This window comes from Canis aureus, chromosome 23 (assembly GCF_053574225.1).
Source record: "Canis aureus isolate CA01 chromosome 23, VMU_Caureus_v.1.0, whole genome shotgun sequence".
NCBI lineage: Eukaryota > Metazoa > Chordata > Mammalia > Carnivora > Canidae > Canis > Canis aureus.
This window is the reverse complement of record NC_135633.1, coordinates 27019382-27038205: the sequence shown is the minus strand read 5'-3', so window position 1 is coordinate 27038205 and position 18824 is coordinate 27019382. Positions and strand designations below refer to the sequence as shown.

Here is an 18824-nt window from a genome sequence, read left to right as displayed (position 1 = left end):
GCTCAGCAGTTGAGTGTCTGCCTTTGACTCAGGGCATGATCCCAGAGTTCTGGGATCGAGTTCTGCAGCAGGCTCCCTGTGAGCAGCCTGCTTCTCCCTCTCCCTTATGTCTCTGCCTTCTCTCTGTGTCTCTCATGAATAAATAGATGAAATCTTAAGAAAAGAAAAAACCCTGGTTATATCTTTAAAAATATTGTTATTCTATTTTTTTTTAAATAAAAATACTATCAGGGCTAGAACTACAATAAGTAATACCTATTAATATAGGATTTTTAAGTAATATTTTTCATCCCATTCAGTATTTCATAGAAAAGTAGCCTATATAGGTACCTAAGTGGCTTAGTCAGTTAAGCATCCAACCCTTGATTTCAGCTCAGGTCATGATCTCTCAGGGTCATGAGATCGATCTTCCATGTTGGGGTCTACACTCAGCAGAGAATGAATCTGCTTGAGTATTCTCTCCCTGTCTCTCTCTGCCCCTTCCTCTGCTCTCTCTCTCTCTCTAAAATGAATAAATCTTTTTTAAAAAGATAGCCTTTGGTAAGTATTTTAACCCTTATTTTTTTGGTTTTTAAAATGCTGTAATACTGCTTTCTTTTGTGAATGTGGTATGGTGTTTAAATTGCTGAAGGGAAATGGTAATGAGAAGGTAATTATTTAAGGCTTCACCTGACTTCATCTGAGAATTAATGCATTCTTTTAGTGAAGTATTAAATGTGTGGGTGTCACCTTTCTTACTCTGTTTTCTAATTTTATAGCACTGGCAAATAGGAAAAGAACAGAAACATTTCTTGATCTTTAACTTCAAAATCATCAGTACTTGTCAGAAGAAAAAGATTTGTTTGAAAGAAAATGAGGACTTTGTGAAAAATTAATGAAAGCTGATGTACATCAGGGCTAATAGATCAGTGAAAGCTTGCATACATACAGTGGGGTTGTGCATACGTGTGTGTGTGTGTGTGTGTGTGTGTGTGTGTGTGTGAATTATGTTATACCGGCTGAGAAGCATATGTACTTTAAGCATAATATACCATTATATCCCATGTCTGCATAGTTCTTGGCTCATAACAAGTCTTCATCTTGGACTTTTTTTGTTTTTGTTGTTAAAGATTTTATCTATTCATGAGAGACACTCAGAGAGAGGAAAAGACATAGGCAGAGGGAGATGCAGGCTCCCTGCGAGGAGTCTGATGTGGGACTGGATCCCGGGACATTGGGACCACGCCCTGAGCTGAAGGCTGATGTTCAACCACTGAGCCACCCAGACATCCCTTCATCTTATAGTTTTAATCATGTATCTTAATTCACACGTGTCAATTACCTGTGGTATATAAGACCATTGTAAGTTTTTTGGAGAATTTAGTTATGTGAAATGTGATTGTTGATTTCTAAAAAGCTTATGATATAGTTGAAAAGAATCACATTCTCGGGGATCCCTGGGTGGCGCAGCGGTTTGGCGCCTGCCTTTGGCCCAGGGCGCGATCCTGGAGACCCGGGGTCGAATCCCATATCAGGCTCCCGATGCATGGAGCCTGCTTCTCCCTCTGCCTGTGTCTCTGCCTCTCTCTCTCTCTCTCTGTGACTATCATAAGTAAATAAATAAAAATTAAAAAAAAAAAAAAAAAAAGAATCACATTCTCATGAAAATTATGTAGTAAAGGGTAGGTAATACATGATAAATGCCTTGCCAGTACTACAGAGACAGTAAGATCCACAGTAATGATTGAGATGTAAAATCAGTGATGTCACAAGGAGGCATATTTGTTGAAGAAATGAATAAGATTACATATAGATAGGATGATCAGGGGAGGCCCCATTCTTAATCATCTGTGATTACTAATAAAGCAGAAGCTTCTGTTAAGTGTATCATTGGCATTTAAGAAATGGATTTTTCCTTTAATGATTATTTAAAACAGCTTAATCCCCTAGAGTCTTTGCCCCCCCCCCTTTTTTTTATTTAGATTTTTTATTTATTTATTAAAGACACAGAGAGAGAGAGAGGCAGAGACACAGGCAGAGGGAGAAGCAGGCTCCATGCAGGGAGCCTGACGTGGGGCTCGATCCCTGGTCTCCAGGATCACGCCCTGGGCCAAAGGCGGCACTAAACCACTAAGCCACCAGGGCTGCCCGCCTTCCTGTCTTATACATATTTCTATAAGGTTAGAACATTGTTTTTGTAAGGCTTTTACTTGGCTCATTTTAGGGTGTCCTGGATTGAGTTTAGGTTAGTGACATTGATTCCTTTCCTCTAATTGAAATATTTTGAGAGAACACCAAACTTTTCAAATACACTGGTTAAAACTATAGATAAAAATTTTAAGTTCTAGAAAATGTATAGAAAAGTTTTTATGTCTGTGATTTGTATGTATAATTTCACAAGGCAAATACCTCTTACCCTGGATTGTTAGCTAACAATTTCTTCACACATAGGAAACCTTCCATTTAAAAAAAAAAAAAAGAAAGAAAACCTCCCATTTATACTAAGAAGTATAAGGTAGGAGAAAAAAAATATTACCTTTGCAGTATCAGCTCTGCTGTTCATTTGGTATATGGTAAATAATCTTCTATAAAATGAGGATATTAATATCTTCCCCACAAGTTACTGTGAGGATTAAAATGGGAAACATGAAGATTCTGACAAAGTAAGCACTCAGTGATGGAGTTTTGGAATGTAGATGAGGTTTGATGGGGTGATTCTGGAGCTGATAACCAAGAAAGAATTCTTGAGATGCCTTTGGTGCAAAATGGTGGTTTTACTAAAGCACAGAGACAGGACCCTTGGGCAGAAAGAGCTGCTGCACCCTGGTTTGAGAGATGGCTGATTATACACTTGGGAAATGGGGAAGTTAAGGACAAGGGAGGTTTTAATGGGATTTTCATAGTTAAGACTCATAGGATACTGGAGGCCTTACCATTGTCAAATCAAGGTTGTTTTTCCTTTTAGGAAGGCTTTAACATTAAGTTAATTGGGAGCTTCCTGGAAGAAGATTACACTCTGCCTACTTCAAGTTTTTGTCAATGGGCTGCTAAGTTTTAAGGACATTTAATTGTATCTACATTGCCTTCTGGAAGCTAAGTTATTGATAAAAATGCTTTTTTATTATAATTTACTAAGACATTTGTAAACTGAGGGAGACTCATGCCTTGCAGGATTGTGATCTCTATATGTTAACTATTTGTTTTTCCTTTCCTTAGCTTTGGGGCAGTCGGGAGTGCCTGAGGAAAGTCACATATATCCCATCTGCTTTGGGGGCAAGGAGGTTGCTGGGTGTCAGTTCCTGCTTTATCCTCAGCTTGCCTTCTGTTCCCTCATCACTCAGCATTAGCTTCTTTTTGATTACTTCACACTCCTTACAAATTAGTGTTACAGCATCATCGATCTTGAACCCTGGTTGCACATTAGAATTATCCAGAGATCTTTTAATGAACCAGTAAGGGCCTCACCCCACCCCAAATTAGTTAAATCTATCTATGCAGGTGGGACCCATGCATCTGGTTTTGTTTTTAGTTTCCTGGGTTATTATGATGCATGGCAGGTATTGAGAACCACTGGTATAGAGGGAAGGACTTCACGAGACATAACCTTTCAAGGAAATTTTCCTAAAATATTTTATTTTATTTTATTTTATGATAGTCACACACACACAGAGAGAGAGAGAGAAAGAGGCAGAGACACAGGCAGAGGGAGAAGCAGGCTCCATGCATCGGGAGCCCGACAGGGGACTCGATCCCAGGTCTCCAGGATCACACCCTGGGCCAAAGGCAGGCGCCAAACCACTGCGCCACCCAGGGATCCCTCCTAAAATATTTCTAATTTCAAAAGTAAAAATAAGTCGAACTGGACAACTCTAGCCCATTCTTTTCTTTAGAAAGAATCTAAGTTAGATTAGGGAAATATCCTCGAGGTCACAAAGCTATCATAATGGGGTAGTTAGTAGTAGTTTCTTGATTTGAATTTTACACTCTTTCTAAAAACACATTGAATACTGTGTTGTATTTTTTTTTAAAGATTTTATTTATTTATTCATGAGAGACACACAGAGAGAGAGAGAGAGAGGCAGAGACACAGGCAGAGGGAGAAGCAGGCTCCATGCAGGGAGCCCGACGTGGGACCTGATCCTGGGACTCCGGGATCACGCCCTGGGCTGAAGGTGGCACTAAACCGCTGAGCCCCCCAGAATGCCCTACTGTGTTATATTATGAAACTAGGTAGATAAGTAAGAATATAACAATACCATCTCTGAAAGACCTCTTTAATTATGTACTTTTTTTTTTTTAATTTTATTTATTCATTCATGAGAGACACACAGAGAGAGAGGCAGAGACATAGGCAGAGAGAGAAGCAGGCTCCATGCAGGGAGCCTGATGTGGGACCTGATCCTGGGACTTCTGGATCATGCCCTGAGCCAAAGCAGATGCCCAACTGCTGAGCCACCCAGGCATCCCTTATGTACTTTTTTTTAAAGCGTCAGAACCTGTAAACCATTTTATTCCATTTTTACAGAAAAATTTTCCCAATGCCTCCTCCACAAAAAATATACATATATATATGTGCATATATACATCTATATACACACACTTTAATGTTTATTAAATATATTTTTCCATTTTTAAGCTAGCCTGTAATAAACTTTGATATCCTTAGAAGCTGAAAAGATTGTGTATTTTGAACATTTAAACAGTTTTTAAAATAAATATTTCCTATCAGAAGCAAACTAGGAGATCTTGGGAAGATTTCTAGATATTCATAAATAAAAACATTTCAGTTCTGCCCTAATACTTTGCGGTCTTTCCCAACCCCCACATCTTTCCCACTAGTTTTAAATAGCTTCTTCGAGCAGAATTTTACACCTGTTGGTGTTTTATTTTAGTCCTAGAATTCACTCCAGAATTTCATAACATTTGGAAAAATAGCCCCAGGACCATGAGTAATTATGACTAGTCTCTAGTAGAAATAGAGCTACTGTTTATATATAACAAATCAGTTTTAAGCAGTTAACCTAATGATTTCCCTTAATTTTCACAATAATCTAGTTAGTTGGGCAGCCCAGTGGTTTAGCCACTTTCAGCCCAGGATGTGATCCTGGAGACCAGGGATAGAATCCCACGCCAGGCTCTCTGCATGGAGCCTGCTTCTCCCTCTGCCTGTGTCCCTGCCTCTCTTTCTCTCTGTGTCTGTCATGAATAAATAAATAATATCTTTTAAAAAATAAATTAAAAAATAATCTAGTTAAGTATACTATTATTTTAAGCCCGTTTTACAGATGAGAAAATTGAGGAACAGAAAGATGACCTGTCACCTAAGTGGCCTGCCCAGAATATAAACTGTGAACTTCACCTTTTAGTTTTTAGCTTTTTGCCATTCTGCCCTTTAAAGTACTTTCAAGATGTGATTTGTAGATCTTTGTAGCCATAGTAAAAGAACTAGAATCACTAATGAAAGTCCTGATGCAAACTGCTGTTTTTAATGCCTGCCTTTGCCCGCAGGACAAAGTTCCCTTCTAATCCTACATATTGTGTGCTCCGCCAGTCTGGACTACCTTAAACATTCTTGAACATACCTTGTGCTTTTCTCTGAACATTGTTCAGGCATTTGATTATCTCGCAGCTAACAAATGTGGCATGATACCAAATTGTTCATTCTAGAAAATTCATTCTATAATAGTGATATTCAGTCTTGCTCTCGATAATTTTAACAGCCATAGTGTATAGTCAGCACATTTCTGATTTCAGTAATTTTGAGGGCAAGGGAAAAAGAATATTAAGGCTAATGACTTTGATCTCTAAAATGCTCCTAAACCTTATAGAACCAAAACAATTAGACTTTTTCTCAGGTCTTCCCTAATCATACCCCACCAGACTATTGCCTACAGATAAAAATTTGCTTCCTTTCTATATTCCTTTCCCTAAACAGATGATGTAGGATTCTAGTCTTTCATCTCTGATTTTCTCTTGTTTCTATCCCTTCTCATTTTAACTCAGCAACATTTGTGGAGCACTTAAGTTCTGAGCGCTTTGCATAGCATGTTTTTCAGTCAAGCGAAAACTGCCTTTAAATCCCAACTGAAAATGTCAGTCACCACCTAGATTTTCCCCTGTGTCCTGAGAAGGGCTTTATATCTGTGTTCTCATATCATTTTGTACTTCTTGGTTGATAGCACTTATCACATTATAACATAAAGAATTATTTGCATTTATCTCTCTTACCAAACTGTGAGCTCCTTGAATTAAAAAACTACATCTTGTTCATTTCTGTGTCCCGACTCAAACAAGCAGGTATTTAGTACAAGGGAGTTGTATCACGTGTGCTTTTAACTTGTAGGAATTTATACTGCTTGCCAAAAAGAGAAATGATTGAAATAATCAGTTTCACCTACCATTCTACCCAGTGCGTATATGTGTAGTAATGGATACATAATAGGAGGATGAATCTGTTGTTCCTTCAGTCAGTTTCTGTTCCTGCATACCTCTCAAAGTGACCATCTCATCAGGCTTAGTGTGATTCTCCTTTTGAAGATATTTTTCATAAATCATACCTCAGACACAAGCCAACCACTGGCTCCACTAGAGATGGAGGAAAAGCCATCTGCTTTGGATTTGAGAGGTGGTGTGTTGGTCTCTAACATAGTGCTTTCCTAAGGAATTATCCAGGGTAATTTTGACTAGACTGATTTTTACCATATACTCACTGACCTTAAAAAACTGTTTATAAAAGATAGGAATGCCACTATATAGTTTTCCTAAATAAGCAATCAATTTTCTGTCCTTACTCTGAGTTGTTATAGTACTTTGTTTTTATAAGTCAAATGACATTTTTGCTGCTTACTTCTTAGCTGTTCATGTCTGATCTCATCAGTTGAAAAGTAAGGATCATATCTTTACATGTGGCATATATGGCATACAGCATATAGTGCTCATTTATACAATAAATAGACATTTCAATATGCTTTCATTATGCTAAGGTCTAACACAGAGGCCATATCTTTTAACTCACTATCCACTGATCATCCACTTTCACTTGATACCATTTGCTATATTTTCCCTTCCAATTATCACATTTCTCTTTCCACAGCTCTTCCGACGTGTTGCAGCAGCTTTGCCTGGAATGGAAAGCACACAGGACAGAAGCAGAGAAGACAGTATCCTTTTTGTTTCATCAGAAAATTTTATTGTTAACTAGTCTTTAGAGCTCCACTTGGTTGGCTAAGGAATATTATGCTATTACCTTTTACGGCCAGGAATTCAGGGCTTAGGAGCATAGAAGCCCCATGGTTTTTATGGTAAATGAGATCTGGTGGTTCAGGTGTACCTTTTGAAGCCTGCTGTTCACTGCAGTTAATCAATGAGCGGGTTTGTGTTTGTTTAATTGCTTGATTTTTAATGAACAGTAAACTTAGAATCCCAACCTTTTGCCTCTTAATTTTGAGTCCCATTGGCTTGGCTTTTTCCCTATATATACATCATATTTTCCTCCTTTGCTTTTTCCTGACATTTGAGCTTTCTGTTTGGCACAAGCAGGAAATAACTTCATCTGGAGTTTTATTATGGCCTCTGCTTTCAGAAACAGGACATATTATTTTAAAAGATTTTTAATTTTAATATTTTAATTGTTTCATATTTACCTAGAGTGTTTTTCCATATGCATTTTTATTAAGCCATAGGATTCATAGTACTTTGTGTTCAGCTTTTCTCACTGCTAAATGTTTTAGCATTTTCTAAGCCTTTATTATTTTAATAGGATTTGTTCTACAGAGTTGAAGTCACATCATTTATTCTCTTTCTGTTGCTAGAACTCTTTTGTAGGCTATTTTCAGATTTTTATTATAGATAATCCCATAAGGAATATCATCTTTACATGGTTTCTGGCTTGGCTAATTTCCTTAAAACTGATCCTCATGAATAGGGCTTAACCTTATTCTGACCCTTGTTGCATGTAGTAGTTAGTTATAAGCAAGTTTATTCCATTTGAGCACCTAATGTAGTGAACTAACTGTATAGGAAATAATGTTCTGAAGCCAATAGGAATGGAAATGGAAAAAAAAAAAAAAAAAAAAAAAAAAAAAGAATGGAAATGGAAGGAGCTTGCAAGAGATGTCAGTATTCAGCAGAATTGGAATTGTACTTTCCCATTATAGCTCCTTAACTTTTGTTTCAGTGATTGACATAAAACTGGAAAAGCCTCAAGAGCAACCGGTCAGTGAAGGAGGCTGCTCCTGCTAATCCCCAATGGCATCTTTAACTTTTCTCCAGAAGCTCACTGCTTTGGCCCCCTTACTCTTTCATTGACTGCAGTGTGAATATTGGCTTGAACCTTTTCCCTTCAGTAATAATGTATTGCAATTCATCATTGCTGCCTGTCTCGTGGAGATGATCTATTAGCTTCACAAGCACAAAAAGTCAGTGTCTTCATTGTTTATATTTTACAAAAAGCCAAATGATTCCAACATATTCCAGTGATAACTTTAAAAATTAGATACATTTTCTCAACTTTTCTTCTTTTTCAATGTTATGATAATGTACTTCAAAATGATGGAAATTTCAACATTATGTGGTTTGGTTAAGGAGCAGTTGTTCATAGCAGCACTTGCCTACCTACTTGATCTCTGCTTTTCTCACCTCTCCCTTACTGCATTCCGTATTCTTACTCTCTCCCTCAAAACAAATGAGGTATGACACAGCAGCACTCAGACCAAGCCCATTGGATCCTTCAAATTGAGTGATACCACCTGCTCTAGGCCTTGGGCCAAGATGTCCAAAATTATTTTTGAGCAGTGATATAAATTAGATTTTATTTGAGGTCAAAACTCAACTATCATGGTAGGCAGTGCTTGAATAAGACAAAGATTCTGATATATCTTCAAAATGAGTCCTAATGAACATACTAAGTACTTACAAGTTAAGTGAGCATACAGTGTGTTTCAGACCAAAACAAATGACCCTTTCATATGTTAGTCTCTGGGAGAAAAGGATAACAGTGCTTCAGAACATGTTTTTAATACCAAATTCTTCCAGTGAACTATTTCTCCCAGGATTTTAAAATTGTCAAGATAAGGTAATTGTTTAAAAAAAAAAAAAAAGAAGAAGAAAACTTTTGTAAGCAATAGATTTCTCTTGGGTTTTTGTTCTTTTTTCAAAAAATGCTATGCAGGCAAGGCACTATAGAAATCAAATTCCTTTAAGAAGAACCAGTGGAAGAATTTAAAATTGGCACCTTGATCAAAATTACAATAACCAGTAGAAACAATGATACTAAAAGATTATCAACAAAAGAATCCTCAACAGAATAGCAAATACTTTGCTCAGGACATTGGAGGTCAAATTGAAAATGGAAAGTTTTCTTACAAGCCCCTAGAGGCAGATATGGAAAAGCATACATACAAGAGGGAAAGGAGAGAATGGAAATAACTCAATATTATGCAGATTTATGCCTTATTTTTTAGCATTTTTTTTTACTGTTGGGTCTTTTAGTCTGGTTTTGCTTTTTATTAGATCTGTATAGTTTGGTTAATTAACCAGTGATTTAGTTTTATATTTAAGCTAGAATTAATCTTTTTTCTTTGATGATATTTATTTCTTTGCCTTTTTTAAAAAAACTTTCAGTTTTTAGATGTTTTGTCTAATCTATTTAGAGCTTCATCACCATGGCAATATATATTTCCCTTAAAACACTGTAAACAAATATACTAGGAGTGCACCATTTTAATCTTTACTAGTTATTGTGAGATTGCTGTGTAAGTTAATAAATACATTTGTAAATACATTGTTTGCAGGAAGAAAATTTCTGAGTTACAGCTCAGGAAAAGCCTACTGAATTTACGTTGTAAGCATTACTTAACACAGTATAAAGATGAAAAGGCAACAAAAATAATTCATACTCCTTCAGCCCCTCATTGCAACAAAGCCCTTAACTGGGAGAACCTTATTCCCCTCTTTCCTCTTCCTTCTCCAATTCCCACTTATTGTCACCTTGTAATATTCAGAGAGCACTTGGATTATGGGTCTGAATAGAGAAATGCTTTCAGATAATCATTAGCCCACATACCAGTAAGTTATACTCAAAGATGGGATGGAGTTGTAAAGTGCTTTTATAATACAATATTATTGTTAAAGGCAAGGGTTGACTCTTTGTTTTATTTTGACATGGCATGTCCTAAAATAAATATCAATTCAATATGGCAGATGGGTCATATTCTTTATTTGGAAGAAGTTGTGATTTCTGACACGGGGGTGGTTGTCTTCCTACACTGTAGTGTTTGACTCTTTTTATGTATCTTTAAAACAGTAATCAGTTTTACTACTTTTTAATATTGGTCCTTTTATTTGGCTTGGGGTTCTTTAACTAAAGCAGTGAAGTGTGTTCATAGTCCCAATTTTTTTTTTAATAAACAATTTTGCTGCCAAAAATATATAAATAAAACACAAACAAAAACAATTACTGACTTGGTTTTCTATTCCTGCCAAGGTAATATATTAGCATAGTTTCCTACCTTCCTCCTTAGAACTATAAAGGGAACTTGAAATCCAAAAAAATAACGAAACAAAAATAAAAAGAAACCTCTTGGGAGTCAAACTCTTCAACTGTCAGAGAGAGTGGCTACAATCTGAAGATGGGGCTACTGGTGGAGGCAATAAAATAATATATGAAGAAATGTAGTTTACATTCTGCTTTTGCCTCCTCTAAACCCCACTTTTGGCTAGGGAGAATGACAGCAAACTACTGTCCTCCCACCAAATGCAGCCTACTACCTGTTTTTAAATTAAGCTTTATTGGAACTCACTGCATAGGTGGAGTTTGAGTAGTTGTGACAGACCTTATTGCCCCAAAAGCCAAAAATATTTACTATAGAAAAAGGGCCAACTTTTACCTTGCACAGAAAAAGAAAAAGGGCCAACTTTTTGCCTTGCACACATGATAGCAGTTTTCCTTACAGAAAGGGAGGCCGCAGGACAGAAAGCTACAAGTGTCCACAGGGGTAATACCAGGGTAATGTAAAATTCCTGATAAGGGAGGAGTTGGTGAAATTAGAGGGGAATGACCTGCCTGCCCTAGGCCTTTCACTCATTCTCTAACCCTTCCTTTTCAAAAGTGAGTTGTAATCTAGGTGACTGCTTCCTACAAGAGCTGCTGCTTTCTAAACTAGTTTAAAGGTAAGACTCTGAGGAAAGTGTTGTTTAATAGGATGTTACTGAATGGGAGCAATTACATGTGGTCTTGTGGTTCCTGTAACTGTCCCACAATTTGTCTGTTCCCTTCTTAAAACACTTGATATTTTGGTTTTTGACATTTTTCCAGTATACCCTCCCAGACTTGGAACCCATATGCGCAGGAGAATTTGGACCCACAAGCCAGAATAGTTGGCTGAAACTGCCTCAGAAGAAAAAGTGAATACCGTCTGAAGCAAAAATACTTGAAAAGACCAATAATTTAAAGATGGCTTGATAAATATTAGAGAAAATATTAGCAATATGGGACAAAAGTCAAATACAACTATTAAGTGTGAAAAATACAATAGTTGAAATAACACATGAGATAAATGGTAGACGACATTCCACTGATTAGTGAGAACATCAGATTGAGGAGCTATTTCACTAGAAAGCAAAGAAATAGAAAAGATTTTTTTTTTTTTTTTTTAGAAATAGAAAAGATTAAGAGGATTATAGTATACATAACAACATCTGGTAGCAATTCCAGAAAGATAAAAAGAATTCAAGTACTGGGACACCTGGGTGGCTCAGCGTTTGAGCATCTGCCTTTGGCCCAGGGCATGATCCTGGAGTCCTGGGATCAAGTCCCACATCGGGCTCCCTGCATGGAGCCTGTTTCTCTTTCTGCCCATGTCTGCCCCTCCCCCCCCCGTCTGTCTCTCATTAATAAAATCTTTTTTTTTTTAATTTTTTTTTAATTTTTATTTATTTATGATAGTCACAGAGAGAGAGAGAGAGAGGCAGAGACACAGGCAGAGGGAGAAGCAGGCTCCATGCACCGGGAGCCCGACGTGGGATTCGATCCCGGGTCTCCAGGATCGCGCCCTGGGCCAAAGGCAGGCGCTAAACCACTGCGCCACCCAGGGATCCCTAAATAAAATCTTTTAAGAAAAAATTCAAGTACAGAAAACAAAGATAGTATATGATGAGCATCTGCATATCTTGTGAATACAGCTTCTGAAATGGTTCCTGATCCCTGCCTCCTGGATTTCATGCAGGTTTTGTACAATCCTTTTCCCCTAAGTAAAGGCTGGACTTGGTAAATTGCTTCTAAGGAATAGAATATACCAAAAGCAGTAAGATGTCACTGGAGATTGTATCATGAAAAATACTTGTTTTGCCAATCTCTCTGACTCCTCTCATTTGCCTCTGTGCAGCAGTCTACTGTGTTGCAAGCTGCCTATAGAGTCCTATGTAGTAAGGAGCTGACAGCCTACTCCATCAAGTGAAGAACTGGGGTCCTCAGTAAAACAAACTGCAAGAAACTGAATGAAAAACAAGCTACAGACAGAAAATACTTGCATATTTCATGCTTGATAAAGGACTAGTATTCAGAATATATGAAGAACTCTCTTAACATGAAAGAAAACCAATCCAATAAAAAGGTAAAAGATTTGATGAGACACTTCACCAAAGAAGGTTATACAAATGGCAAAAAAGACATGAAAATGTTCAACATTATTAGTCACTAAAGAAATGCAAATTAAAGCCATAGCAAAATGCCATTACACATATACTAGACTAAAATTTAAAAGACTCACCATATCAAGTGTAGGTGATGACCAATTGGAACTCTCAGCTAGTACAAGATTTTGGAAAAACAGTTTGGCAGTTCTTAGAAAGTTAAACATACACTGAAATAACCTAGCTATTCCATGCTTAAGTATTTACCCACAAAAAATGAAACCATGTGTCTATAGGAAGGCTTGCACACAAATATTTATAGCTTTACTTACATTAGCCAAGAACTGGGAACAACTCAAATTTCCATCAAACGGTGAATATAAACAAATGATGCACACTATGTAATATAGTATGCAGTGAAGCAGAATAAACTTGATATCCACAACAATATAGATGAATCTAAATGTAAACTATTCTAAACTCTCAATTTCTCAATTCCAACCCCTGGTAATCTCTATTCTGCTTTCTGTCTCTGAATTTGCCTATTCTGGGTACCATGTATAAGCGGGATTATACAGTGTCCTTTGTGTCTGGCTTCTTTCACTTAACCATACTTTTAGATGTTCATCCACGTTGTAGCATGTATCAATTTCATTCCTTTTTATGGCTGAGTAAAAGTCCCAAGTTACATATAAACTGCATTTTGTTTACTCATTCATCTGTTGGTAGAACTTGCATTGTTTCTACCTTTGGCTGTTTTAAATAATGCTGACAAGAACACTGGTATACAAGTACCTGTTTTGATGCCCTATTTTCAGTTCTTTTTAGTACATACCTAGGAGTAGGATTGCTGCATCATACAAATCTATGTTTATGTTTTAATTTTTTGGGGCTCCTGGGTAGCTCAGTCAAGCAGCAGCTGCCTTTGACTCAGGTCATGATCCCAGAGTCCTGGGATGAGCCCCATGTCAGTCAGGCTCCCTGCTCAGCAGAGAGTCTGCTTCTCCCTTCGCTACTTCTTACTTGTGCTCTCTCTCTCCCTTTCTCAAATATATAAGTAAAATCTTTTTTAAAAACCAAGAAAACAAACCAAAAAAAAAAAAAAAACTGTTTAATCTTTTGAGGAAATGCCAAACTGCTTTCCATAGTAGCTGTACCATTTTACATTCCCACCAGCAATGACTAATATAAGGGTTCCAATTTTCCATATCCTCATCAACATCTTTTATGTTTGACTTTTTTTGGTGGTAGTTCTCCTCGTGAGTGTACAGTGATATCTGTTTCATTGTGATTTTTATTTATTTGCGTTTCCCTAATGACTAGTAATGTTAAACATCTTGCTTACTGGCCATTTGTATAATTTCTTTGGAGAAGTGTCTAAGGCTTTTGCCCATCTTTAAATTGGGTCGTTTATTGTGTTGTTGAGTTATAGGAGTTCTTTATATATCCTAGATGTTAATTCTGTAAGAGATGCAAGGATTTACAAATATTTCATTCCGTGGGTTGTCTTTTCTCAGTCCTTTGATGCACAAAAGTTTTAGATTTTTGATCAAGTTCAGTTATCTTTTTTTTTCTTTTCTGCCTGTGCTTTTGGTGATGTATGTAAGAAATCATTGCTAAATTCAGTGTCATAAAGATTTTCTTCTATGTTTTATTCTATGAGTTTTATGATTTTAGCTCTTAAGCCTTTGATCCATTTTGAGTTAATTTTGTTTTTTTAATAATAAATTTATTTTTTATTGGTGTTCAATTTGCCAACATACAGAATAACACCCAGTGCTCATCCCGTCAAGTGCCCCCCTCAGTGCCCGTCACTCATTCACCCCCATCCCCCGCCCTCCTCCCCTTCCACCACCCCTAGTTCTTTTTCCAGAGTTAGGAGTCTTCATGTTCTGTCTCCCTTTCTGATATTTCCTACCCATTTCTTCTCCCTTTCCTTCTATTCCCTTTCACTATTATTTATTGAGTTAATTTTGTATAGTGTAAAAAAAAAATTTTTTTGTATAGTGTGTGAGGTAAGGGCCCAACTTCATTCTATTGCATGTAGATATCTTATCCCCAGCAACATTTGACCCAAAAAAGACTGCCCTTTCCCCATTAAATGAATGACCTTGCACTCTTGTTGGAAGTCAATTGTCCATAAGTGTAAGAGTTTATTTCTGGGTTATCTATTCCATTTGTCTGTATGTCTGTCCTTATGCTAGTTACTATACTATTTTGATTACTTTCACTTTGTAGTAAGTTTTGAAGTCTGGAAATAATGGGTACTGCTTGCTGATTGCTTTGGGTAGTGTTGTTTTCTTACTATTAAATCCTCCAATCCATGAACACAGGATGTCCTTCTGTCTTAGTCCATTTGGGCTGGTATATCAGACTGGGTATATCAGACTGGGTAACAAACAACAGAAATTTATTACCTATACAGTTCTGGAGGCTGGAACGTCTAAAAGCAAAGCACTAGCACAGTCACAAAAGGGTGAGGGCCCTTTTCCTAGTTCATTGCCAGCTCTTTGGTATGTTCTCATGTGGTGGAAGTAGCAAGGGATCTCTCTGGAGCCTATTTTATAAAGGCACTAATACCACTCATGAGGGGCCACTCATGATATTAGCACCTCTCAAGCCCCTTGGGAGGATTTCAATATATGAATTTTGGAGGGACACAAACTTTCAGGCCATAACATTCTGCCTCTGACCACCCAAAATTTGTGTCCTTATATGCAAAATATATTTATTCCATCCCAAAGGCCCCCAAAGTCTTAACCTATTCCAGAGTCAACTTCAGAGTCTCCAACTTCAGAATCTTATAAGTCCAAAGTCCCCTCTAAATCAGATATGGGTGAGACTCGAGGTGGATTCATCTTAAGGCAATGGCTCTCCAGCTGTGAACCTGGGGAAATCAATATGCTTCCAAAATACAATGAAGGGACAGGCATAGGATAAACACTCCCAATCCAAAAGGGAGAAATCGGAAAGAAAAAAAGGAGTAACAGGTTCCTAGCAAGTCCAAAACCTTAAGGCACAGTGAGGCAGAGTTCTGCATTCTGGAGTAATGGGTGACTCTGCCCCAGCTCTCATAGGTTGGAGTCCAGTGTCTGTGGCTCTCTAGAGGTGGACTCTCACCCCAGTGTCTCTACTGGTTTCATGTTTTGAAGGTAGCCCTGCTCCGATGGCTGCACTAGGCATTGCCTTAGTGGGTGTTGTCTGCTGTTGGCTGACCCCAAAGCAGACCTCGTTCTGGGTTGCATACCACAGGCTCCTGGATGGTCCATCCTTTGGAAATAGTCACACCTGGTGAAGATAGTCACACCCGTATACTATGGACACTACCCAAATTTATTGTTTGTGCCCTCTGAAAGGGATGTCGGGGCCTACCCTACACCTGAGGCAGCTGAAGTGCTAAGTGCCAGAATTTGGGGAGCAGAGCCTGCTATGTGAAAGGGTGCCAGGTGTCAGAGGTCTCTCCTTTCAAATCCTTTCTGAGACTGCAATGGGAGGGCCAGCCTTGAAGATTTCTGAACTAACTTAGAAGTCATACTTTTATTGCTTTGGAGGATAGGTAGGTCCTGGCTTCTGTTTAGTCTCCCATGTCTTGAATATTTCTTAGCTTCTGTGAGTTGATAGTCTCACACCGATATTCTCAAATCTGGCCACACCCTTTGTGTTCTGTCCAGAAATTAGCTTTCTTATTTCTTTCAATACTGATAGGCTGAGAATTTTCCAAATTTTAAAATTTCTACGTCCCTTTTGATTAAGAATTCGACATTTAGGAATTGTTGAATCATTACTTGGTGCTCATCATGATAAGTATACTCTGAAAAATATAACACTATATTAATTATCTTCAAATAAAAAAACAGAAGTAGATACACATGTAGAACAAACTTGAAAGGAGAGGCAAGGGACACCTAGGTGGCTCAGTGGTTGAGCATCTGCCTTTGGCTCAGGATGTGATCCTAGGGTTCTGGGATTGAGTCCCACATGGGGTCCCTGCAGGGAGCCTGCTTCTCCCTCTGCCTGTGTCTCTGCCTCTCTCTGTGTCTCTCATGAATAAATAAATCTTAAAAAAAAAAAAAAAAAAAGGAGAGGCAAAATTGGTGAATGGGATTAAGAAATACAAACTAAGTTATAATTCACAGGGGAAAAAGTACAGGGCAGGAAATATAGTCAATAATATTGTAATAACTTTGTAAAATGAGTAACCACACCTGTGAGCATTTTGTAATGCACTGATTGTTGAATCACTATGCTGTACACCTGAAACATAATAGTGTATATCAACTTTCTGCAATTTAAAAAAAATAATTCCCATCTTTAAATCATTTCTCTTAAATCTTATTATAAGCATCCAAGAGAAGTCAAGCGACTCCTTCAACATTTTGCTTAGAAATTCCTTCAGCCAAATATCAATTCATCACTCACAGTCCTACCTTACACAAAAAACTAGAACATTATTCAGCCAAATTTTGGGCACCTTATATTAAGCATTGCCTTTTCTCTGTCAGAGACATCAGAATGGCCTTTTCCATCCGCATTTCTACCACTACTCTGGTCACAACTGCTTGAGTATTCTCTAAGATTGAAAGTTTCTCTACAGCTCTGCTCTTCTCCTAAGCCGTCAAAAGAATTATCCTTATCAATCCATTAATGACAACCAATGTAGGCTTTTTCTAGCATGCACCTCCAAACGTTCAACCTCTTGCCCACTACCCAGTTCCAAAGCTGTTCCCACATTTTTAGTTGTTTTAGAAGCAATCCCACTTCTTGGTACCAATTTTTCTTAGTCCTTTTGGGTTGCTATAAGAAAATACCAGACTGAGTAGCATATAAACAGCAGAAATTTATTGTTCACAGTTCTGGAGCCCAGAAGTCCAATGAAATAAGGGTACCAGCATAGTCACGTAAGGCCCTTTTTTGGGCCACAGACTTCTTGTGGTACCCTCACATGGCATAAAGGGCATGGGATCTCTCTGGAGCCTCTTTTATAAAGACACTAATCCCATTCATGAGGGTTCCACCCTTATGATCTAAAGACCTCCTTAAGCCCCACCTACTACTAATCCCACCTTTAGGGGATTAAGATTAAGTTGAATTTTGAGGGAGACAACCATTCAGACCATAACACATTGCATTTATTTATATATTTAATTTCTTTCAGCAATGTCTTAGTTTTCAGCATAGAAGTCTTTCATGTCCTTGGTGGTTAGGTCTGTTCCTAAGCATTTTATTCTTTTTGGTGCTATTGTAAGTGGAATCTTTTTCTTAATTTCCTTTATGGATTGTTCAGTGCTAGTTTATAAATGCAACTGATTTTTTTAATGCAACTGATTTTTATGTTGATTTTGTATCTTGCAACTTTGCTAAATTTGTTTTATTACCTCTACCAATTTTTTGTGGAATGTTTAGGGTTTTTACATACAGTTGACACTTGAACAATGCAGGAGTTGGGAGCATTGACACCTGTGCAGTCAAAGCTGTTTATAAGAGGGATGCCTGGGTGGCTTAGCAGTTGAGCGTCTGCCTTCAGCTGAGGGTGTGATCCTGGATCTAGGATCGAACCTCGCATTGGGCTCCCTGCAGGGAGCCTGCTTCTCCCTCTAGCCTATGTCTCTGCCTCTCTGTTTGTGTCCCTCATGAATAAATAAATAAATTTTTAAAAAATCATATAAGAAGTCTTGAGAAGGATGTGGAGAAAAAGGAATATTTGTGCCCTGTTGGTGGGAATGCAAACTGGAGTAGACACTGGAAGACAGTATAGAAATTCTTCAAAAAGTTAAAAATGAAAATACCCTGTGATCCAGTAATTGTACAATTGCCTATTTACCCAAAGAATAAAAAAATACTAAGTCAAAGGGATACAGGTACTCCTATGTTTATTGCAGCATTATTTACAATAGCCAAAATATGCTAGCAGCCTAATTGTCCATCAATACATGAATGGAGGGGATCCCTGGGTGGCGCAGCGGTTTGGCGCCTGCCTTTGGCCCAGGGCGCGATCCTGGAGACCCGGGATCGAATCCCACGTCGGGCTCCCGGTGCGTGGAGCCTGCTTCTCTGCCTATGTCTCTGCCTCTCTCTCTCTCTCTCTCTCTCTGGGACTATCATAAATAAATAAAAATTTTTAAAAATTTAAAAAAAAAATACATGAATGGATAAAGAAGTGATATACACACACACATACAATGGAATATTAGTCACAAAAAGAATGCAATCTTGCC

General features: G+C 37.8%; 1 protein-coding gene across 6 annotated transcripts in view; it reads left to right on the top strand.

Moving 5' to 3' along the window:
• Positions 1-10178, top strand: part of RAB6A (RAB6A, member RAS oncogene family) — a 102016-nt gene extending 91838 nt beyond the window's left edge. For all 6 annotated transcript variants that reach the window (XM_077866993.1, XM_077866990.1, XM_077866995.1 and 3 more), the window contains 2 exons: positions 7073-7139; positions 8156-10178. In XM_077866993.1, coding sequence (XP_077723119.1) covers positions 7073-7139; positions 8156-8220 — 132 coding nt within the window. In that variant the 3' untranslated portion in view covers positions 8221-10178. The remainder of the gene's footprint in view (positions 1-7072; positions 7140-8155) is intronic.
• Positions 10179-18824: the final 8646 nt, after the last annotated feature.